The 20,206-nt window shown below is 41.2% G+C and overlaps 1 protein-coding gene across 7 annotated transcripts in view; it reads left to right on the top strand.

Annotated features, from left to right (window-relative positions):
- Nucleotides 1-20,206, top strand: part of RIPOR2 (RHO family interacting cell polarization regulator 2) — a 254,439-nt gene that overhangs the window by 36,846 nt on the left and 197,387 nt on the right. The window contains exon 1 of one of the 7 annotated variants that reach the window (XM_077269997.1): nucleotides 6,513-6,775. The exons of 5 other annotated variants lie outside the window; for them this stretch is intronic. In XM_077269997.1, coding sequence (XP_077126112.1) covers nucleotides 6,736-6,775 — 40 coding nt within the window. In that variant the 5' untranslated portion in view covers nucleotides 6,513-6,735. Of the gene's footprint in view, nucleotides 1-6,512; nucleotides 6,776-20,206 lie in introns of those variants that run through there. One more of the 7 variants, XM_077269991.1, reaches the window with a different exon arrangement.

Raw genomic sequence — 20,206 nt, 5'->3', positions numbered from 1 at the left:
ATATCCCACCGCTACACGGGAGTGGGAAGAGAGTGGCCAAGTGCCAGAATAGGCGCATCTTCCAGATGTGCCTTTTCTGGGGTGGCTGGGGGCAGATGTTTTTAGCCACGGGGGGGGCAATAACCGTGGACCCTCTCCAGGCTATTAATATCTGTCCTCAGTCACTGGCTTTACCGCTCTGGCGGAGAAAATTGCGCGGGAGCCCACACCAATTTTTTCCACCATTTAACCCTTTATTTTAGCAGCTACAGCGCTGAAATTTTGCACATACACACTACTAACATTAGTAGTGTGGAATATGCAAAAAAATGGGGATATGAGATGGTTTACTGTATGTAATCATGTCTCATATCCTGTCGGGTTTGTGAAGGAGAAGGGAAAAAGCCGGCAATTGAATTAGAGGCTTTTAAGCTATCTAGCGCTGCATTAAATATAAATATACATATATAGGTGTCTCACTGACATGTATATATGTATATATACACATTCTATGTGCATATATCTACTCTATTCTAACCTGTCAGTGTGATTTTACTGTACACGGCGCTGAATTGCTGGCTTTTCAAAGGACACTGGTGCGTAAAAATCGGACAGCAATACGGATGTCATACTGATGTCATACGGATGATGCAATTAAAAATCGCATTGCACTCGCATGACACTCGCATGACACTCGCATGACAATCGCATACGTTACATCCGTTTTTTCGGTCCAGATTACGGACCGATTTGTCTCTTGCCAGTGGAAATGTACCCTAAGGGTCTCAAGCGAGAAGAAGCGTGTACTCCCGCAAAACAGCTGTTGCTCATTTCACTGCTGTCTATTTCAGTTGCAGGATTGCGGACAAAGTGCATTTTACTGAAATTACTGGTGGCGAGTGTCAGTTCTCTTGGTCTCTGAATTTCCATGATATATTAAATGTAAAAGGCACAAATGCACATTTTTCATATCTTGGGTTACCACATTCTGCACTTTTCACTGTGATTGACGTTAAATCCCCTGAAATGCTTGCACTTAGCTTATTGAAATTTCTTTGTAAGAGTGAAGCAAAAGCTTGGTGTGGGCTGCTGCGTAGACCTGGATGTGTGTTGCTTGCTGCGGCTTGCAGTCGTTGCTAAGCACCAGTCTGGAATCCACAGCTCACACAACTCCTCCGAGAACTGAAGGCAGTGAGGATCTGAAAGCATCCCACCCCACTAAGCACATGTGTAATGTAACATGCAAATATATGAAGTACTTAGACTAACCTCACAAGAAGTAGGAGGTGCATGTATAGGAATGCAGTGCATGGGTTGCCACAATGAATCTACCTAAAGATCCTGCTAACCTATTCCAATTTATCTCCCTAACATAATGTGTAGGAAATGGGGGCAGTCAGACAAGTATTGCTTACAGGATTTCTATTACCGTTACATGTCTTTGAAGTTTTGTCTTGAGATTTCTGATCCTGTGGCCCAGAACTTGCCTTGATAATTTAGACAAAGTGTCACAATCACTTTAATCATGTCTGAATTTCTCCAGTCTTCTCTGTAGAAGGCTTGTCTTCCACAGACAGATGAGCGTATATGAAATTAGTCTTGTAACCTAATTTAATCTACAGGCAAGATTTAAGACTTTAAGGCACAAGATTTCTAATTAAAAACTTCAGTTTTTCTGATAGTTGCGAAAAACTAATTTCAACAAAACATTGATAAAGTTGCTAGTACACGTCCCACAAACGTAACCTACAATAGGAGTAGGTGACCTACTAATAGGACATTTAAGCCTAAATGCATCCTGCTATTTTGGCCTCTGTTGGTTGAATGTATTCTTGGAAAAGGCTGTTAAAGGGGTTGTTCATTACTTGAAAACACCCTTTTTAAATGAGGTAGTTGCTTGTTGCCAGCACTGCTGGGGTTTGCAAGCAATTATTGTGCCACGTGAGCCCTGCAGCCAATCAATGACCACTATCGGGCTGCTGCGCTCCCACTTATCTAGGATGAATGTTGAACAGACTGGAGAAGTGAGACTACTTCATGAGAAAGGGGTTGTCCATGTAGTAAACAACCCCTGAAACGTTACTTGTCAGGTTCCAATATTGGGTAATCATTGCCGTTGTACTCGTAGTTTTAATTTTTCTGCTCTTGGCATTAAATATGTTATGCTTAAAACGAGCCCATTTACAGTTTCCCATGTACAGAATTGCAATATAGTTGTAAAAGTCAGATATTACACTGTGTGTCTCTGTCATCAGCACAGTTTCATTGAATACCATTAGTTAGAATGTTGTGGGGGGTTTTGTTTTTATTCTTCGGGATTAAATAACATTTATGGCTCATGCCGCTGATCATATTTTGGCTGTTGGTTGTAAAGCGCTGTAATAGGGCATCCATGAAGGTGTATGGTACCTACTGCACCTCTGCCTGTCTAATTAAATGACCTGTTTTATCAGACTCTGTATGCTCAGAGGTTTCCACTTGTAGAAGCCTTTAGTCGAGAATATATCTGCGGAGATTAACTCTGCGCAGCAACGTGTAGAGGCTATACGGGTGGCTTTAATGCATAAACTGCCTTACATTCACAATTGGAAAATAAAACCCTCTTTGTATAATTAGCTTTTCTCAAATATGCTACATTGATTATGGTTTTTTTTAAAAAGAAGTAAATTCTCAAAGCTTGGAATGCTCAGTGGACATTGGCTAGACTAAGCCGAGTTATTTCCCATGGCTATGAACTATGGGGACTATTCACAAAGTCCCATTGTAGATTCCGCATTAATTGCCATCTAGTTCAATGGCTCTTAATGCAGGATCAGGTTGCATTATCATGAATAGACCTTGTTGAATAATCACAAGATCTTTGAAATACATTTTGTAGCTACTTGTTGTGCTTCATTGTGAAAGTCGTCGGACATTTTATTTATTCTATACACCACTTGGTTAATTAATTCACCCCTGCCATGGAAAAGTCTGGGTTCAGAATGTACTTGTATACCGGTAATATAACTGGTGCAAACAGAGGGCTACCACAGCAATGTGATGTTGTATTTTTTTTTGTGTGTGTGTCTTTTTAATCCTAACGTAAACATATGAAAAAAGAAACAGATAGTGGGGGACGTCTGATCTTTTTGGCATAGTGAAATAAATAAATCCAAGTGTGCTGAGTTCCTGTGTACAGGACGTGTACTCAGTGTTTGAAGATGCTTCAGGAAAACGCAAGCTGTGTTGTATTTGAGTTTTTTACATCAGTGTCTGTAAAGGTACCGTCACACTCAGCGGCGATATAGACAACGAGCCGACCTAAACTAGATCGCTGGAGCGTCGCTGTTTAGGTCGCTGTAGAGACGTCAAACACAGCAACTCCAGAACGATGCAGGAGCGATCCAGTGACGTAACAGCGACTCACTTCTCGTTCTCGCTGGTTGTTAGCTCCATGTCAAACAGCCGGAGTGTACCGACTGGCTAGAAGGAGACGCTGCGACGCCCCCTATGCTCGTTGCTGGCGTCGTTGCTTTTGATGTCAAACATGACGATACACGCCGACCTGGCGACGAAATAAAGTTCTGGACTTCTAGCTCCGACCAGCGATGGCACAGCGGGATCCAGATCGCTGCTGCGTGTCAAACACAACGAGGTCGCTATCCAGGACGCTGCAACGTCACGGATTGTTGTCGTTCTCTTTGCAAAGTTGCTGAGTGTGACGATACCTTAAGCCAACACCAGGAGTGGGTGAAAAATACAGAAGTGGTGACGTGTTTCTATTATACTTTCTTCTGATTGTAAGCCAAAACCAGGAGTGGAACAAATACTGATGTAAAATACTGAACGTGGCCTTACGACTATTTATCTGGTATTGGCACTAATCTCAAATATTCCACTGTGCACACCCATGGAATGGTTAGCATAGCCACATGGATATTTGGTGGACAGCTGTAGTTCACTTGTCGCATTCTCCCCCTCCTCACACTGGTAGGGAATCCTAAATCAAAGTCACAGTTGTCATGAAAACTGTTTTGGGAGCTATATCTTAAGTTCTGCGGCCGTGTGATCTGATACCTCTGAGTTTTGCACTTCCTGTGCCTATTTCATTAGTCCCTGCTTGACAACGGCACAGCAGATTGCACTTCAATAGAGTGAATAATTTATAGGTAGCACTGTCACAACAATGCACAATGGCAGCTTTTATGCCTGTCTAATTATGGAATGAACGATGGAGCATTATCTGGCATTTTCCACTGAATTAGCAAAACAAGATACTCAGGGAAAGAACCTGGGCCTGTCTATAGCAGACATGATCTCAGTATAGTTTAATGTGACCAGAGATCTAGGAGCAGCGAGGGCAGCATGTTTGTTTAGCGCTATTGAGAGCTTTTCATGGGTTTACAGACACATCAGTGGGCTGAGAGCTTGTTGCCTTTACTGCCATAATGAAATACAGATAACATCTGATAAGTGTCCAATCTCGCTGAGACAGTATATTCATTTTTGCATGTACAAAAGGAAAGGAAAATGTAATGCACCTCACCATGTTATGTAAGCGCTGCAAGAACATATGCTCTCCTTGTAATGTCCATCATCCCACACGCAGCACTGTCAGCAAAGTGGATGCTGCACGTCATCAGGTGTCTTCTTTCACAATACATCTTTTATATCTAGGTGCTTTCCAAATTATTATGTAAGTGGCTATTGGACTTGTCTATAAAATAAGTGTTTGACGTACACCTGGTTCGCAGGTTAAACAGTCTGTCAGCCCAAACTGACAGTATAAACGCAGCCTTCTAGGGGATTAAGCCCTATAAATATCACACCTATGGTGTTCTGATTGCTGCCTCCGTTGCGTAGAAACTGAAGTTTAACGTGCTAATGTGTACATTGGGTGTTGCCAATAGTCCTGTGCACTATTCCGCTCACTTATTAGGCATGTCCCCGCCTCTCTCGCTGTGATTGACAGCACTGGTTTTCTCTGCATACACTTCTCGTTCCAGGCTAGGTGCTTAGTTTATACTGTCGGATTGGCTGACAATTTTCTTTAAGTATTATGAAAAGTACAGAATGGCTATATATATGAAAAAAGAAAAATAATAAAAATAATTTGGGGGGGCTGTTTGGCAGGGGACTTATTGCTCCCCCCCCCAAATCAGGCATGGAACCTCGAGACTACTGCTACAGTTACTAGGTCACTTTCATGGAATTGCATTCTGCCATTTTTGCCCTGCAAATGAGCTAATATAAATAAAAATATAAATTCTCTCATAACCTGTATTCTTCCATTTTTGGATAGTCTGCTGCCAATGTTACCTCATATTTGTGACACCAAACTGCTGGCTCTAGATCGACTTCTGGTGCCTGACATGCATTTTCCATCAGCTGGCACTTTCCTTTCACACAACAAGAACATCTGCGGGCGGTGACATCATCAGGTCATATAATGGGATAATCATCAGGACTTATCCATTATTTATGTGCATTTCATACAAGATCTCCACTATGTCATTACCCCACCTGTGGGTGGGTGACTGACCTCTTAAGGCAATGAGCACCTTGTGCCAGAACACTGAATCTCTGCTAATAATGACTCTGGTCGCTTACAGACTGGATAATTGGACTATCCCATTTAATTTACTACATTAACCATTGTTTCTATCATTAGATTAACTAATTGTGGAATCCAATGTCTCCGCATACTTTCCTCTGTATTTGACATTGACACTCTTAGGGCCTGAGCACACATTGTAGATTTGTTGTGGCTTTTTTTTTTCCTGCTCCATTTTGGCCCAAAACCTGAAGGGTTCCTTGATTCCAGCAAAGGGAATGAGAATCCTGAAGTCTCATGTACCCGCTGCTTATTTGTGACTTGCAGATATAAATCTGCCGCATGTCAATTCTTTGAGCATTTTTGCTGCAGATTTCACCCATACTCGAGGTATGTTCCCACGGTCAGTAAACGCTGCGGGTTGGATGCTGCATACATCTGCAGCATCCAGATGTTACAGCATAGTGGATGGGATTTCAAGAAAACCCATGCCCACTATGTGTGCTGAGATGCCTGCGGCTCCCCTGCAGAGACGGACATGCGGCGTGTCTTTTCAGACTGCAGCATGTCTATTTATCTTGCAGAGAAGCTCAGTCTCTGCAAGATAAATCTCACCAGTACAATGTATAGGATGCGGTGATTTCGCACGGTTCAATGATCACATGCGGAATCACTTGCATTCAAAAGCCGGCAGCGCTTTGGACGCAGTGGACATGTGCTGCGTCCAAAGAGCGTGGACATAGCCTAATGAGTGGGGGAAAAGCTTCTCCAAAAAAACTGCACATAAACAATTCACCTATATTACACAGCATTTTTCCTGCCAAGAGATGCAGAAATGGTACAATACTTAATGTGTGAACATGCCATAATACTAAGCTTCTGTATCATGGCAAGGAAGGACATCCTTAAAGTAGCCGCTCTTAAAAGTAAAAATAGATGCTTGTTGGAATACGTGACGGTTCCTACGACTTTAAAGACAAGCAGCTGCATGGAAGAAAGAATCTGTAACTTCACTGAGTTCAGATGACAGGAGAATCAGGCTAGATCCAGCCCCTCGTGCTGCCCCCTCCTCTGCATGTAGTAGTTGCTGCTAGCAGTGTGGGCTATGCCAGCCAGTCACAGAAGACAAGCTGCTGACTGATCTCTTTTTTTTGGCTCTGAAGCCTTGTTGGAAGTATTATCAGATACAATGGCTCCAGACCGGTAGAAATGAAGCTTTGTTGATGAGTGCAAGGGTATCAGTCATCCACCAACACCCCGAAGGTAAGATGATCCCGACTCACGAGATTAAATATGTTGTCATTTAGTTTTTGCTCATGTGTAATATAAAGTGAATGTTTAATGCTGCTGTCACGTTGAGCGCCTGTTGGTGTGACATGGAAAAATCTGACATGAGGCTCATACATAGCCTGAAAATACTTTTCTGTGCAGGGACCTGTATGGGGTTTTTAGTTGCAGTCAGGTCCCCCCCCCCCAAAAAAAAATAAAAAAATAAAAATAAAAAGATTGCATTGTAATCATGGCTGAAGTGAGAAACTTCCTATCTTAAAGTTGTAAGCAATAAGCTTGCGAATTTATTAAGTGATACATTTCTATTTCCATGTTACTACATAGAATTGATGATTTCTAGTGATGAGCGAATATACTCGTTACTTGAGATTTCTCGAGCACTCTCTGGGTTCCTCCGAGTATTTTTTTAGTGCTCGGAGTTTGTTTTTCTTGCCGCAGCTGAATGATTTACATCTGTTAGCCAGCATAAGTACATGTGGGGATTCCCTAGCAACCAGGCAATACCCACATGTACTTATGCTGGCTAACAGATGTAAATCATTCAGCTGAGGCGATGAAAACTAAATCTCTGAGCACTAAAAAATACTCGGAGGACCCCCGAGCGTGCTCGGGATATCTCGAGTAACGAGTATATTCGCTCATCACTAATGATTTCCCTTTTTTTTTTTTTCTTTTTCTTTTTTTTTTTTTGAGAGGAGATAAGTTTGGCGTTAAAAAAAAAAAAAATTACACGTAAGACATTATAAAAAGAGCAAAACATAGACATTGGGCCCAGATGACTGGCACCAAGTTGTTAGAATTTGCATTATATAAAAAAAAACACTTTCTTTAAGGTATGTATACATATTGTGGGATGTGTATATACAGGAGGTCTGTCTTTACGTCATGCTAGGAACCTGGAAAGTGTTGCATTTTTCAGACTCTAAGCATAGCGTGATTATTTGGCTTTGTCTGTTCACATTAGCAGATTGAACTGAAACCATTTACAATCAAAATATATTGAAAATAATCTTTTATTCTTTATCAGATTGATAAGAAGCCAAAACAAAATGCGTGGCCAATAACCACAACACAACACTGAGACAATTTGTGGTAAAACTCCTGTGTTTTATGGCACATTACTGCAATCTATTAACCTTGCCTAAGAGGCCGAGCATTTATTATCTCTAGATTGTCACTTTGTCTTTGCTTTAAGTAGCCCTGTAACATGTAAATTCCCAATATTTTACATAAATGTTTTGTGGAATTTCAGGCGTATAGAAAATAATAGCCCTGAATCAGTTATATATGTGTGTGTTGTGTTTTTGTTTTTTTTTCTAAATTCTCCAAATTAGTGCATGTAAGTTGATGATGAATTTTGTGAAAAATGTAAGGATTTTTTTTTTTTATTATTATTGCAAAACGACCCTTTAAAAAATGTTGCAAAGCTTCTTGCCAGATCGGAGTTGTGATACGGTACCCATAGCGCCAGCTATGAAAAAAAACAAACAAACTTGTGCTCCAACCAAAAATAGTTTTCTTAGTTATTGGCTTTTCTCACTTACAAGCCCTACTGCTAATAAATATGAATATCTCTGGCATGTGGCATTCAGCAGCTTGGTACTCTGTATCCCACCATACAACCTCCTGCACGTCAGTCATACGAATATGGCCTTAGAGGAACATAAACCTCTAACTTCTGAAAGATGGCTTTGAACATTCTTGTTGTAGCTTGTCTAGATACAGGAAAGGTGGGCCTACAGTGTTGTCGGGTGGAGGAGAGAGGTAATGGTTTCATATCCTTTAGTAGGTTATCTGAATCTACAATCTATGTTTCACATCACCACATAGAATTTCGTGCTTAAAACCACCATCTGTATATTGGTAACTGGGTGGGGAAGGTAGTGTAAAGTTTCTTTAATCTAAAGCTATGTTTCCATGATGCGCTTTTTGATGCAGTAAAAAAAAGCGCCAAAAGCTCAACATCTTGCAGTTCCAGCAAAGTGGACGGGATTTATAGAAATCTCATGCCCATTGTTCTTCTTTTTAACGCAGCGTAAACTGAACTGCGGAGCATGTTTCAAATCCACAGCATGTCATTTTTTTGCCCATAGGCTTGCATTAGAACCGGAAATTCCAAAGGTAAAAAATGCACATGGATTTTTAAGTGTTTCTGCAGCGGAAATGCATAAAAAAAAAATACAACGTTTTGTCAAATCCAAATGTGGTAACGCAAAAAATATTTTTTGCAATAAAAAGCGTCTTTCAGTGTGTGACGGCTGCCAACCATAAAAATCCGCTAAAAAACCCGCTATAAAAGTAAATCAAACCCCCTCCCCTTAATCACCCCCTTAGTTAGCGAAAAATTAAAAAAATTAAAAAAATTTATTTATTTCCATTTTCCCGTTAGGGTTAAGGCTACAGTTAGGGTTGGGGCTAAAGTTAGGGTTAGGGTTTGATTACATTTACGGTTGGGATTAGGGTTAGGGGTGTGTCAGGGTTAGGGGTGTGGTTAGGGTTACCGTTGGGATTAGGGTTAGGGATGTGTTTGGATTAGGGTTTCAGTTATAATTGGGGAGTTTCCACTGTTCAGGCACATCAGGGACTCTCCAAACGCGACATGGCATCTGATCTCAATTCCAGCCAATTCTGCGTTGAAAAAGTAAAACAGTGCTCCTTCCATTCCAAGCTCTCCCGTGTGCCCAAACAGGGGTTTACCCCAACATATGGGGTATCAGCGTACTCAGGACACATTGGACAACAACTTTTGGGGTCCAATCTCTCCTCTTACCCTTGGGAAAATACAAAACTGGGGGCTAAAAAATAATTTTTGTGGAAAAAAAAAAAAGATTTTTTATTTTCACGGCTCTGCGTTATAAACTGTAGTGAAACACTTGGGGGTTCAAAGTTCTCACAGCACATCTAGATAAGTTCCTTGGGGGGTCTAGTTTCCAATATGGGGTCACTTGTGGGGGGTTTCTACTGTTAAGGTACATTATGGGCTCTGCAGACCAATCCATCTAAGTCTGCATTCCAAATGACGCTCCTTCCCTTCCGAGCTCTGCCATGCACCCAAACAGTGGTTTACCCCCACATATGGGGAATCGGCGTACTCAGAACAAATTGTACAACAACTTTTGGGGTCCATTTTCCCCTGTTACCCTTGGTAAAATAAAACAAATTGGAGCTGAAATAAATTTTTTGTGAAAAAGTTAAATGTTCATTTTTATTTAAACATTCCAAAAATTCCTGTGAAACACCTGAAGGGTTAATAAACTTCTTGAATGTGGTTTTGAGCACCTTGAGGGGTGCAGTTTTTAGAATGGTGTCACACTTGGGTATTTTCTATCATATAGACCCCTCAAAATGACTTCAAATGTGATGTGGTCCCTAAAAAAAAAAAAAAAAAAAAAAAATAAAAAAAAAATGGTGTTGTAAAAATCAGAAATTGCTGGTCAACTTTTAACCCTTATAACTCCCTAACAAAAAAAAATTTTGGTTCCAAAATTGTGCTGATGTAAAGTAGACATGTGGGAAGTGTTACTTATTAAGTATTTTGTGCGACATATCTCTGTGATTTAATTGCATAAAAATTCAAAGTTGGAAAATTGGGAAATTTTCTAAATTTTCGCCAAATTTCCGTTTTTTTCACAAACGCAGGTAATATCAAAGAAATTTTACCACGATCATGAAGTACAATGTCACGAGAAAACACTGTCAGAATCGCCAAGATCCGTTGAAGCGTTCCAACTTCATAAAGGGACAGTGGTCAGAATTGTAAAAATTGGCTGGTCATTAACGTGCAAACCACCCTCGGGGCTTAAGGGGTTAAACTATGACACCAAAAAGAGCTAAAAATGTATGTTAAAATAAGCACACAAATGCACTGCAAACATATTTAACCTAATTTAAATGGGTAAAGAAATTCTGCAACATCAAAAGCTCATCGTGTAACATAGCCCAACGGACAAATACCGGTAGTTGCTTTTTGATAAAATGGAGACTCTTACTTTTTAAGGGAATGTGCCCACCATAGTAATTTTCCACCTGATTCTGGGTTGAATGCTACTTTAAAAAGCGTCCTAAAACCACTACAGAAAAAAATGAACATAATGCACAGCAATGTAAAAACGAAATTGCTGTGGACATGTTCAGTTTTGTCACTAATTATAGTTTAAACCACAGGGGGGGAAAAAAAAATGTCAGCGCCACAAAAACCACAGAAAACCATCAGCAAAGGCACTTCAGGAAAAATACCAAATGCTTTTTCCTGTAACAACTTTTCATAAGGCCGGTTTCACACGTCAGTGGCTCCAGGACGTGAGGTGACAGTTTCCTCACATACCGGAGACACTGACACACGTAGACCCATTAAAATCAATGCAGATGTCATTGATTTTTTGCGGACCGTGTCTCCGTGTGCCAAACACGGAGACATGTCAGTGTTTGTGGGAGCGCACGTATTACACGGACCCATTAAAGTCAATGGGTCCGTGTAAAACACGGACCGCACACGGACGGTCTCCGTGTGCAGTCCCTGTGGCGTGCAGGAGACAGCGCTACAGTAAGCGCTGTCCCCCCCCCACATGGTGCTGAATCCACGATTCATATCTTCTGTGCAGCAGCGTTTGCTGCATAGAAGATATGAATAATAGTGTTTAAAAAAGATCTATCTGTCTGCCGCCCTCCCACCCCCCTGTGCGCCCCCCCGCTGTTCTGAAAATACTCACCTGCTTCCCTTGTTGGCTGTCGCTGCTTCCTGCTACTGTATGCGGTCACGTGGGGCCGCCGATTAGAGTCATGAATATGTGGCTCCACCTCCCATAGGGGTGGAGCCGCCTATTCATGACTGTAAATGAGCGGCCCCACGTGACCGCATACAGTAGAAGGAGCGGCCAGACCAGGAAGCAGCGACAGCCAACGAGGGAAGCGGGTGAGTATTTTCAGAACAGCGGGGGGGCGCACGGGGGGTGGGAGGGCGGCGGACAGATAGATCTTTCTTTTAAACACTATTATTCATATCTTCTATGCAGCAAACGCTGCTGCACAGAAGATATGAATCGCGGATTCAGCACCAGATGCTGGTACGTGTGGTACCCAGCACGGTGCGTGTGGTACCCAGTGGGCACACGTGTGCCGCAAGTGTGCCACACTGATGTACACCAGAAACGTAGGGGCACACGGACATGGATAATTCCGGTACCGGAAACAATCTGGACGTGTGGGACAGCCCTAAGGAAAACCTTTTGGTGATTTGTGCTGGAGTCTTAAAGACCTCGTATGTACTTACCTTAAGGCCATTTTACTTGGGTTGATCTACAAAACGAACACTCATAGCTTGATTATTAGAGATGAGCAAATACCTTTGGCTCCCTCCTTATTTGGCAATCTATAGCGTTTACCGAACAAGCTGCCACAGGAACCCGGATACCGCGATAGCTCCTGCTGTTCACTGCCACAGCTACCTGTGTCGCGGCTGTGTGACGGTCACAACACATGCATGAAGAGTCCAACAAATAGGCTCTCCATGCAGGTGTTGTGACCGTCAGGTCAGTTTTAGCTTTTAGTGAACCTAGCAAAAAAGCCAAACAAAAAACAAGTGTGGGATTGCACTTTTTTTTTTTTTTTTGCAATTTCACCGCACTTGGAATTTTTCTCCCTGTTTTCTAGTACACGACATGGTAAAACCAATGGTGTTGTTAAAAAGTACAACTTGGCCCTCAGAAAATAAGCCCTCACCCATATTAACGTAAAAATAAGTTATGGTTCTGGGAAGGAGTGGAGCAAAAAACAAAACCGAAAAAAGCTCCGGGGGTGAAGGGGTTAAAATGTAACGTCATATCCCAGAGAGACAAACATTTTGGAGTATAAGCTTGATAACCTTTCATACACTCAGAGCAGGAATGAATGTTTCTCATGGATTTAAGCCTTTCTATATCCACTAAGGAATGTTGTCCTCAGACCATTTAGGGGCATCACAACTGTGGACCAGACTTCAATCACAGGACAATAAAACATTCACACTCCATATCTGTGAACTGTTCCAATATTTACGGCCACAACTGTTTTCTCCCCATCCCACATTGATAGTTCTACTTCACGTCACTTGTCTTATTTACTGCATTATTCTTGTCTGCTGCGTCCAAAGCGCTGCCGGCTTTTAAACACAGGTGATTCCGCATGTGTTCACTGAACCGTCTCGGCAAGATAAATAGACATGCTGCGGTCTCGAAAGACGCTCCGCATGTCCGTTTCCGCATGGAATCCAGAGGCGTCCCTGCATGCCTAGTGGAGATGGGATTTCTTCAAATCCCATCCACTATGCTGTAACATCTGGCTGCTGCGGATGAACGCAGCGCCAAACCCGCAATGTTAACTGACTGTGGAAACAGACCTTTAGTGAGACATGAAATTGGTTGCACTATAGGATATTCACTTTTTCTCTTTTTTGTTTTTAATTTTTAAAGTGGATTTTCTGGAACTCTAAGGCCGGCGTCACACACTAGCGAGTTTTACGGACGTATGAGTGCAGAAAATACATCCGTAAAATACGCATAACACACGGCCCAATGATTCTCTATGGTCCAGCTCCTATCAGCCGTATTTTACGGATCCGTATTATACGTCTTCTATGGTGTTTGTCACCGTATTGTGCAAAAAAATCGCCAATGAAAGTCTCTGGGGGCGAGAAAAATACGGATTACACACGGACCAGCAGTGTGACTTGCGAGAAATACGCAGCGGCGTTCTACAGAAAAGCCGGTAATTCAATTGCCAGCTTTTCATTTCTCCTTCACAAACCCGACAGGATATGAGACATGGTTTACATACAGTAAACCATCTCATATCCCTTTTTTTTTTTTTTTTGCATATTCCACACTACTAATGTTAGTAGTGTGTATGTGCAAAATTTGGGCGCTGTAGCTTGTGAAATAAAGGGTTAAATTGCGGAAAAAATTGGCGTGGGCTTCCGCGCAATTTTCTCCGCCAGAGTGGTAAAGCCAGTGACTGAGGGCAGATATTAATAGCTTAGAGAGGGTCCATGGTTATTGGGGCCCCCCCCCCCCCGGCTAAAAACATCTGCCCCCAGCCACCCCAGAAAAGGCACATCTGGAAGATGCGCCTATTCTAGCACTTGACCTCTCTTCCCATTCCCGTGTAGCGGTGGGATATGGGGTAATGAAGGGTTAATGTCACCTTGCTATTGTAAGGTGACATTAAGCCAGATTAATAATGGAGAGGCGTCAATTATGACACCTATCCATTATTAATCCAATAGTACGAAATTGTTAATAAAACACACGCATTATTTAAAAGTATTTTAATGAAATAAAGACACAGGGTGTTGTAATATTTTATTATACTGGTAATCCACCTGAAGACCCTTGTCACCTGAAATAAAGTAAAAAAACAAACAAACAACAATATTCCATACCTTCCGTTGTTCCGTCAGTCCCACGATGTAAATCCATCTGAAGGGGTTAAATCATTTTACAGCCAGGAGCTGTGCTAATGCACCCGCTCCTGTCTGTAAAATGTGGTGAATGAATGGAGTGCAGGGGAATGTCCTGTAGTTACCTTGATTCGCGGCGATGCGCCCCTTGCTGGATGTCCTCATATGAACTCGAGCCTGGGAAAAGTGTGTGTGTGTGTATGTATGTATATATGTGTATATATATATATATATATATATATATATATATATATATATATATATATATATATATATATATATATATATATTTGAGCCGAAAAATCCATTAGATGTCGGTTTTGCAAGCCTGCGAGAATCGCAGTACGGCTGCCATACGGATTACATACGGAGGATGCCATGCGCAAAATATGCTGCCACACCCTGCCTAAGGATGACATACGGATCACTATTTTGGGAACATTTCTGCGTATTACGGCTGTAAAATACGGACCGTATTTTCATACGCTGAGTGTGACGCCAGCCTAAAACTGATCTATCTGATTTCAAAGGGGTTCTTTAGTTTTAGAAAACCCATGTCATATTCCTTTAGGGGCTTTTAGAATTGGGTGCTTTCACATTGCATTTAGCTCAGTTGACGGTTCCACAGACTAATGGTTCCGATAGCAATCATGCGCTTGGCCGTACATAATTTTTGGGCGTGTACACATTCTGGAGGCATATACTCGGACAGAGTAGATTGTCTGGGTGTCCCCCACTACTGGGGTCATCTATTCGGAATCCTTATATTTTGGCCAGAGTGGAGAAGGGGCTACACAGCATCACACTCGGAAGTTGTTGTTCTGACTCCCATTTTCCAGACTGTTAATCTGGCCATACACACTGGATGGCTGTCAGCTGATTGCAATCTTTTTCTACTCAACCGTGTGTATTTGGTAGAAAGGAAGAAGAAAGTTTGTCCTGAGAACAAAGTGTTTGGATGTATTTAAACTCCCTATTACACACACACACACACACACACACACACACACACACACACACACACACACACACACACACACACACACACACACACACACACACACACACACACACACACACACACACAATCACTGGAGGGTTCAGACAAATTTTAACTAATGATGGGGACTCGATAACCAGGAAGAATTGTCCAAAGTGCAGAACCCCATTTTTGGACAAACTATAATCAGGGAATAAACAGATAATTACTTTATTATCATTCACAGGTTTGTTTGTTTTTCCTGTACTTATCCCAATGTTATGCTTGTCTTTATTGTAAACAGGCCATTTGCATACAGAATTGTTGCTAGGGTGGGAGTACAGATTTACTGTAATGGGGTTTGTTCTGATCACCACATGCACACCCCTGGTATGACCTGATATTCAGTAGGAACTAAACTATTTAAAAGAAAAAATAAAAAAAAATAAAAAAATCTGGTGCCTTCTGTATAACATTTTTTTTTTCAACTACAATTAACTGTCCTTCAATGGAGATAAAACAGAAAAACCACATAGGATATGTGTTGCTTTATCTAATAGAACTTGTATGTCTCTAGGCCTAATTCATCAACCAGTGCATTATATGTACAGCATAAAAGTATATTCAGAATTTATTGGCCTGCAGCACCATTTTTCCTCCTGACTTTGCATCTTCACTTCATGTGACTTCCATCCGTAGAGTTAATTTTGTTTGATGGCTACTAATGTAAAAATCTTGCTTGTAAAGGATGCATCATTATGGACATATAAAGTTAACTGACTTTGGCTCTTCAGGACAGTCACTTGGGTTTAACAGCAATACATTTTTTTTTCATGACATACATAAAGACAATTTCTGGTCAGTACAATTAGTTTGAAGAAAAAAAAATAATAAAAAACTTTATCACATTTCCATTTTGCTTTAAGGCCCACTACAGACATACCAGGTAATACAAACACTGGCCCTGATTCATTAAAAGTAGTGTTGTTCCCACCTGTCTTGGTGAGGGAATGTGCTGGATTTAGAGGTGCCTGATTCTTTAAGAGGCGCATGCTTTCTAATGGATCAGGTGTGTCTGAAAAGTGACATTGGCCTCCCACAAGTCTTGCTCCAGTAAATAACTGGAGTAAGATTTCTACTTTAAGGCACCCTGCAGGTTATCATGAATTGGACAAATGTGTCACCACAGCCTAGCGCTCCACCTATTTTGGCAGAGCTGGCCTAAAGTGACTTGAAAATGCTAAAGGTCGCAAACTTTTTGTGCACCTCTGCTTTGCACAAAAAAATTTGACTTTTCAAAGCATTTTACAGTCATAATCGCTTTGAATCTGGACCTATATGTAAATTTTTTTTTTTTGTAAGCATAAACTATCCTAGAAATCCTGTATCAGGATGTCTTTATTTCATAGCAATACAATATTCATACACTCTGAGAAATATCTACAATTATTGCAAAAGGGTTGTTCGTCTGATCAATTTTCGGTTTAAAATGGCTGTAAGGGGGACTTGGGGCTATCGTCTCTGCATCCTAGTCTGGTCTGCTGCCCCCCACTAATTGTCTCAGTAGGCATTTCTTGCTTACTAACACAGGAACAGGTACTAAAGACCAGCGGGGATGTGTGATCAGTGAAAGTGTGTGAGTTTTTAATGTTTTTATTAAAAACAAAAATGGCTTTAAAAAAGCAAAAAATTATCATCCAGATCTTTCCTATTGAACCACAGATATTTAGTCAATTTTGTTAAACATAATTGGTCAAAAAGATTACTGACGTAATCTTGTTTTCATAAATATGTGATACAAGACATAAGAAGATAAAATACCATATTACAGAAAAAGACACTTTTCTCCGTTTAAAAAAAGAAATCTTGACTGTCTCTTGCACTGGTCACTCACTTTTTACTGATCAAATCGAGAGCTACTAGATCGTTGGTCTGCAGAGTATTATCATGCTACAGACTACACAAATGGGTTTTCTCATATTAAACAGGCTTTAATGTTAGACTAATCTAATTTCCTTCTATGATGGAATCATTGACTGGGTGGATGAGGGGAATGCAGTAGATATAGTATATCTTGACTTCAGCAGAGCATTTGATAAAGTATCTCCTATCATTTATAGAAAAAATGACCACGTATGGGATTGGGAAGGCTATGGTTAGGTGGATTCATAACTGACTCGGTGATCTTACTCAAAAAGTGGTAAATGGTTGCACATCCAATTTTAATTGTTTCAAGTGGGGTACCAAAAGGCTCTGTCCTCTGGCCCCAGTGTTTTTGCAGACGATGCAAAGCTATGAGTGATAGTGGACACTAGGGAAGACAGAGGATTCAGAAGGATCTAGATAAGCTTGAGCAATGGCCAGAAATTAATAGAATGATATTTAACAGGGAGAAATGTAAGATTCTACATCTGGGCAAGAGAACCAAAAATTACATCTGCGGAATGGGAGGAATAAGACTCGGCAACAGCACGTGTGAAAAACTTGGGTATACTAATAGATCACAGACTGCACATGAGTCAATAGTGTGATGCACTAGCAAAAAGCAAAAAAAAGGCAAACACCATTCTAGGGTGTATTAAGGGAAGCATGGAGTCTAGATTACACAAAGTAATTATCCCACTTGGTCAGCCCTCATCTGGAATTCTGTGTGCAGTTCTGGGCACCACATTTTAAAAAAAGACATTGAAACCTTGGGGCAAGTTCAGACAAGGGCTACCAATAGCTAGTATATAACAGCCTACGCACACAGTATATAGCGCAGCCCACGTAGTGTATAGCGCAGCCCACGTAGTGTATAGCAATGTGGGCATCATATCCCTGTTAAAAAAAAAAAAAAAAAAAAAAAATTAAAAAATAGTGATATACTCCCCTTCCGTTGGCCCCCGGATCCAGGCGAAGCGTTTACCGATGCTCCTCGTGCTCTCCGGTCCCAAGAGTGCATTGCGGTCTCGCGAGATGATGACGTAGCGGTCTCGCAAGACCGCTACGTCATCATCTAGCGAGACCGCAATGCATGGAGTGGTCACCGGGTCGTCGCGAGGAGCGGGAAAGGCCTGATCTGGATCCGAGGGGCCGACGGGCGGTGAGTATATAACTATTTATTTATTTATTTTTAATTATTTTTAACATTAGATCTTTTTACTATTGATGCTGCATAGGCAGCATCAGTATTTAAAAAAAAAAAAAAAAAAGTTGGTCACACAGGCTTAATAGCAGCGTTAACGGAGTTAGTTACACCCCGGCATAACGCGGCCCATTAACTCTGCCATTAACCCTGTGTGAGCGCTGACTGGAGGGGAGTATGGAGCGGGCACTGACTGCGAAGAGTAAGAAGCGGCCATTTTGCCGCCGGACTGTGCCCGTCGCTGATTGGTCGCGGCAAAACAGCCACGACCAATCAGCTACTTGGGATTTCCGTGACAGACAGAAAGACAGACAGAAAGACGGAAGTGACCCTTACACAATTATATAGTAGATAACAGAGTGTGGGGGCTTCCTCTTTATCCCAATTGTTGCCCTCAGATCGTGATTTTGTGTTCCTGCTGTTTGCCATTGCAATTCATGACCAAATAGCGGCCCTAGAGTCTGATGGCTGCAGTAATTTGTTCAGAAGTTAGAGGCATTTAGGTGGTAAAAATACACATTTTTATTTCTGTCATGCCACTTTGCATTAATTCCTGATAAGCACCTGAAGGGTTAATAAACTGCCTGACTGCAGTTTTTAATGTCAGGAGGTACTGTTTTTAAAATGGTATCACTTTTGGGGTTTTCCAATATATAGGACCCCTAAAGACACTTCAAACACAGATAAGTCCCTAAAATAATACATTTTGTAAGTTTCCTTGAAAAAATGATAAATTTCTACTACATTTTTTAAACCTCCTAAAATGCTAACAAAATAAAAGAACATTTTACAAATGGTGCTGATCTATAGCAGACATGTGGGAAATTTTATTTATTAATGTTTTGCAGTGGTATGACTATCTGGATTAAAGGGATACTCATTCAGAGTTTGAAAATTGCTTATTTGTTTACATTTTTCTCACATTTCTGATATTCTTTATAAATAAACACAAAACATATCAAGCTAAATTTACCATTATCATAAAGTATAATGTGTCATGAAAAAACATTCTCAAAATCACTTGGATATGTTGAATCGTTCCAGAGTTATTACTACATAAAGTGACACTGGTCAGATTTCAAAAATTTTGGCTCCGTCACTAAGGCCTGTTTCACACGTCAGTGGCTCCGGTACGTGTGGTGACAGTTTCCTCACGTACCGGAGACACTGACACATGTAGACACATTAAAATCAATGTGTCTCTGCAGATGTCAGTGATTTTTCGCGGACCGTGTGTCCGTGTGCAAAACACGGAGACATGTCCACGTTTCTCCGGCAGCACGGTCCGCAAAGCGTCCCGAACACGGAGAACAGTGTGCACTCTCCTCCGTGTGCACGTACCGCCGCAGGAGAAACAGTGCTACAGTTAAGCGCTGTCACCTGCTTTTGGTGCTGAAGCCGGCATTCATTCCTTCTCCCCAGCAGCGTTCGCTGGAGAGAAGGAATGAAAAATCAAGGTTTTTTTTTTTTAATTTTTTGTTAAAAATTAAAGTTTGGATGCCCCCCCAAAAAGAAATTCATGAATAGCTGGTTTTTGGTCATTCTGCCTCACAAAAATCGGAATAAAAAGCGATCTAAAAACATCACATGCCCAGATATAGTACCAATAAAAACGTCAACTCGTCCGGCAAAAAACAAGACCTCACATGACTCTGTGGACCAAAATATGGAAAAATTATAGCTCTCAAAATGTGGGAACGCAAAAAATATTTTTTGCAATAAAAAGCGTCTTTTAGTGTGTGACAGCTGCCAATCATAAAAATCTGCTAAAAAACCCGCTATAAAAGTAAATCAAACCCCCCTTCATCACCCCCTTTGTTAGGGAAACTTAAAAAAAAAAATGTATTTATTTCCATTTTCCCATTA

This window comes from Ranitomeya variabilis, chromosome 6 (genome assembly GCF_051348905.1).
Source record: "Ranitomeya variabilis isolate aRanVar5 chromosome 6, aRanVar5.hap1, whole genome shotgun sequence".
NCBI classification, from domain to species: Eukaryota; Metazoa; Chordata; class Amphibia; order Anura; family Dendrobatidae; genus Ranitomeya; species Ranitomeya variabilis.
This window is presented reverse-complemented; position numbering and strand designations above follow the sequence as displayed.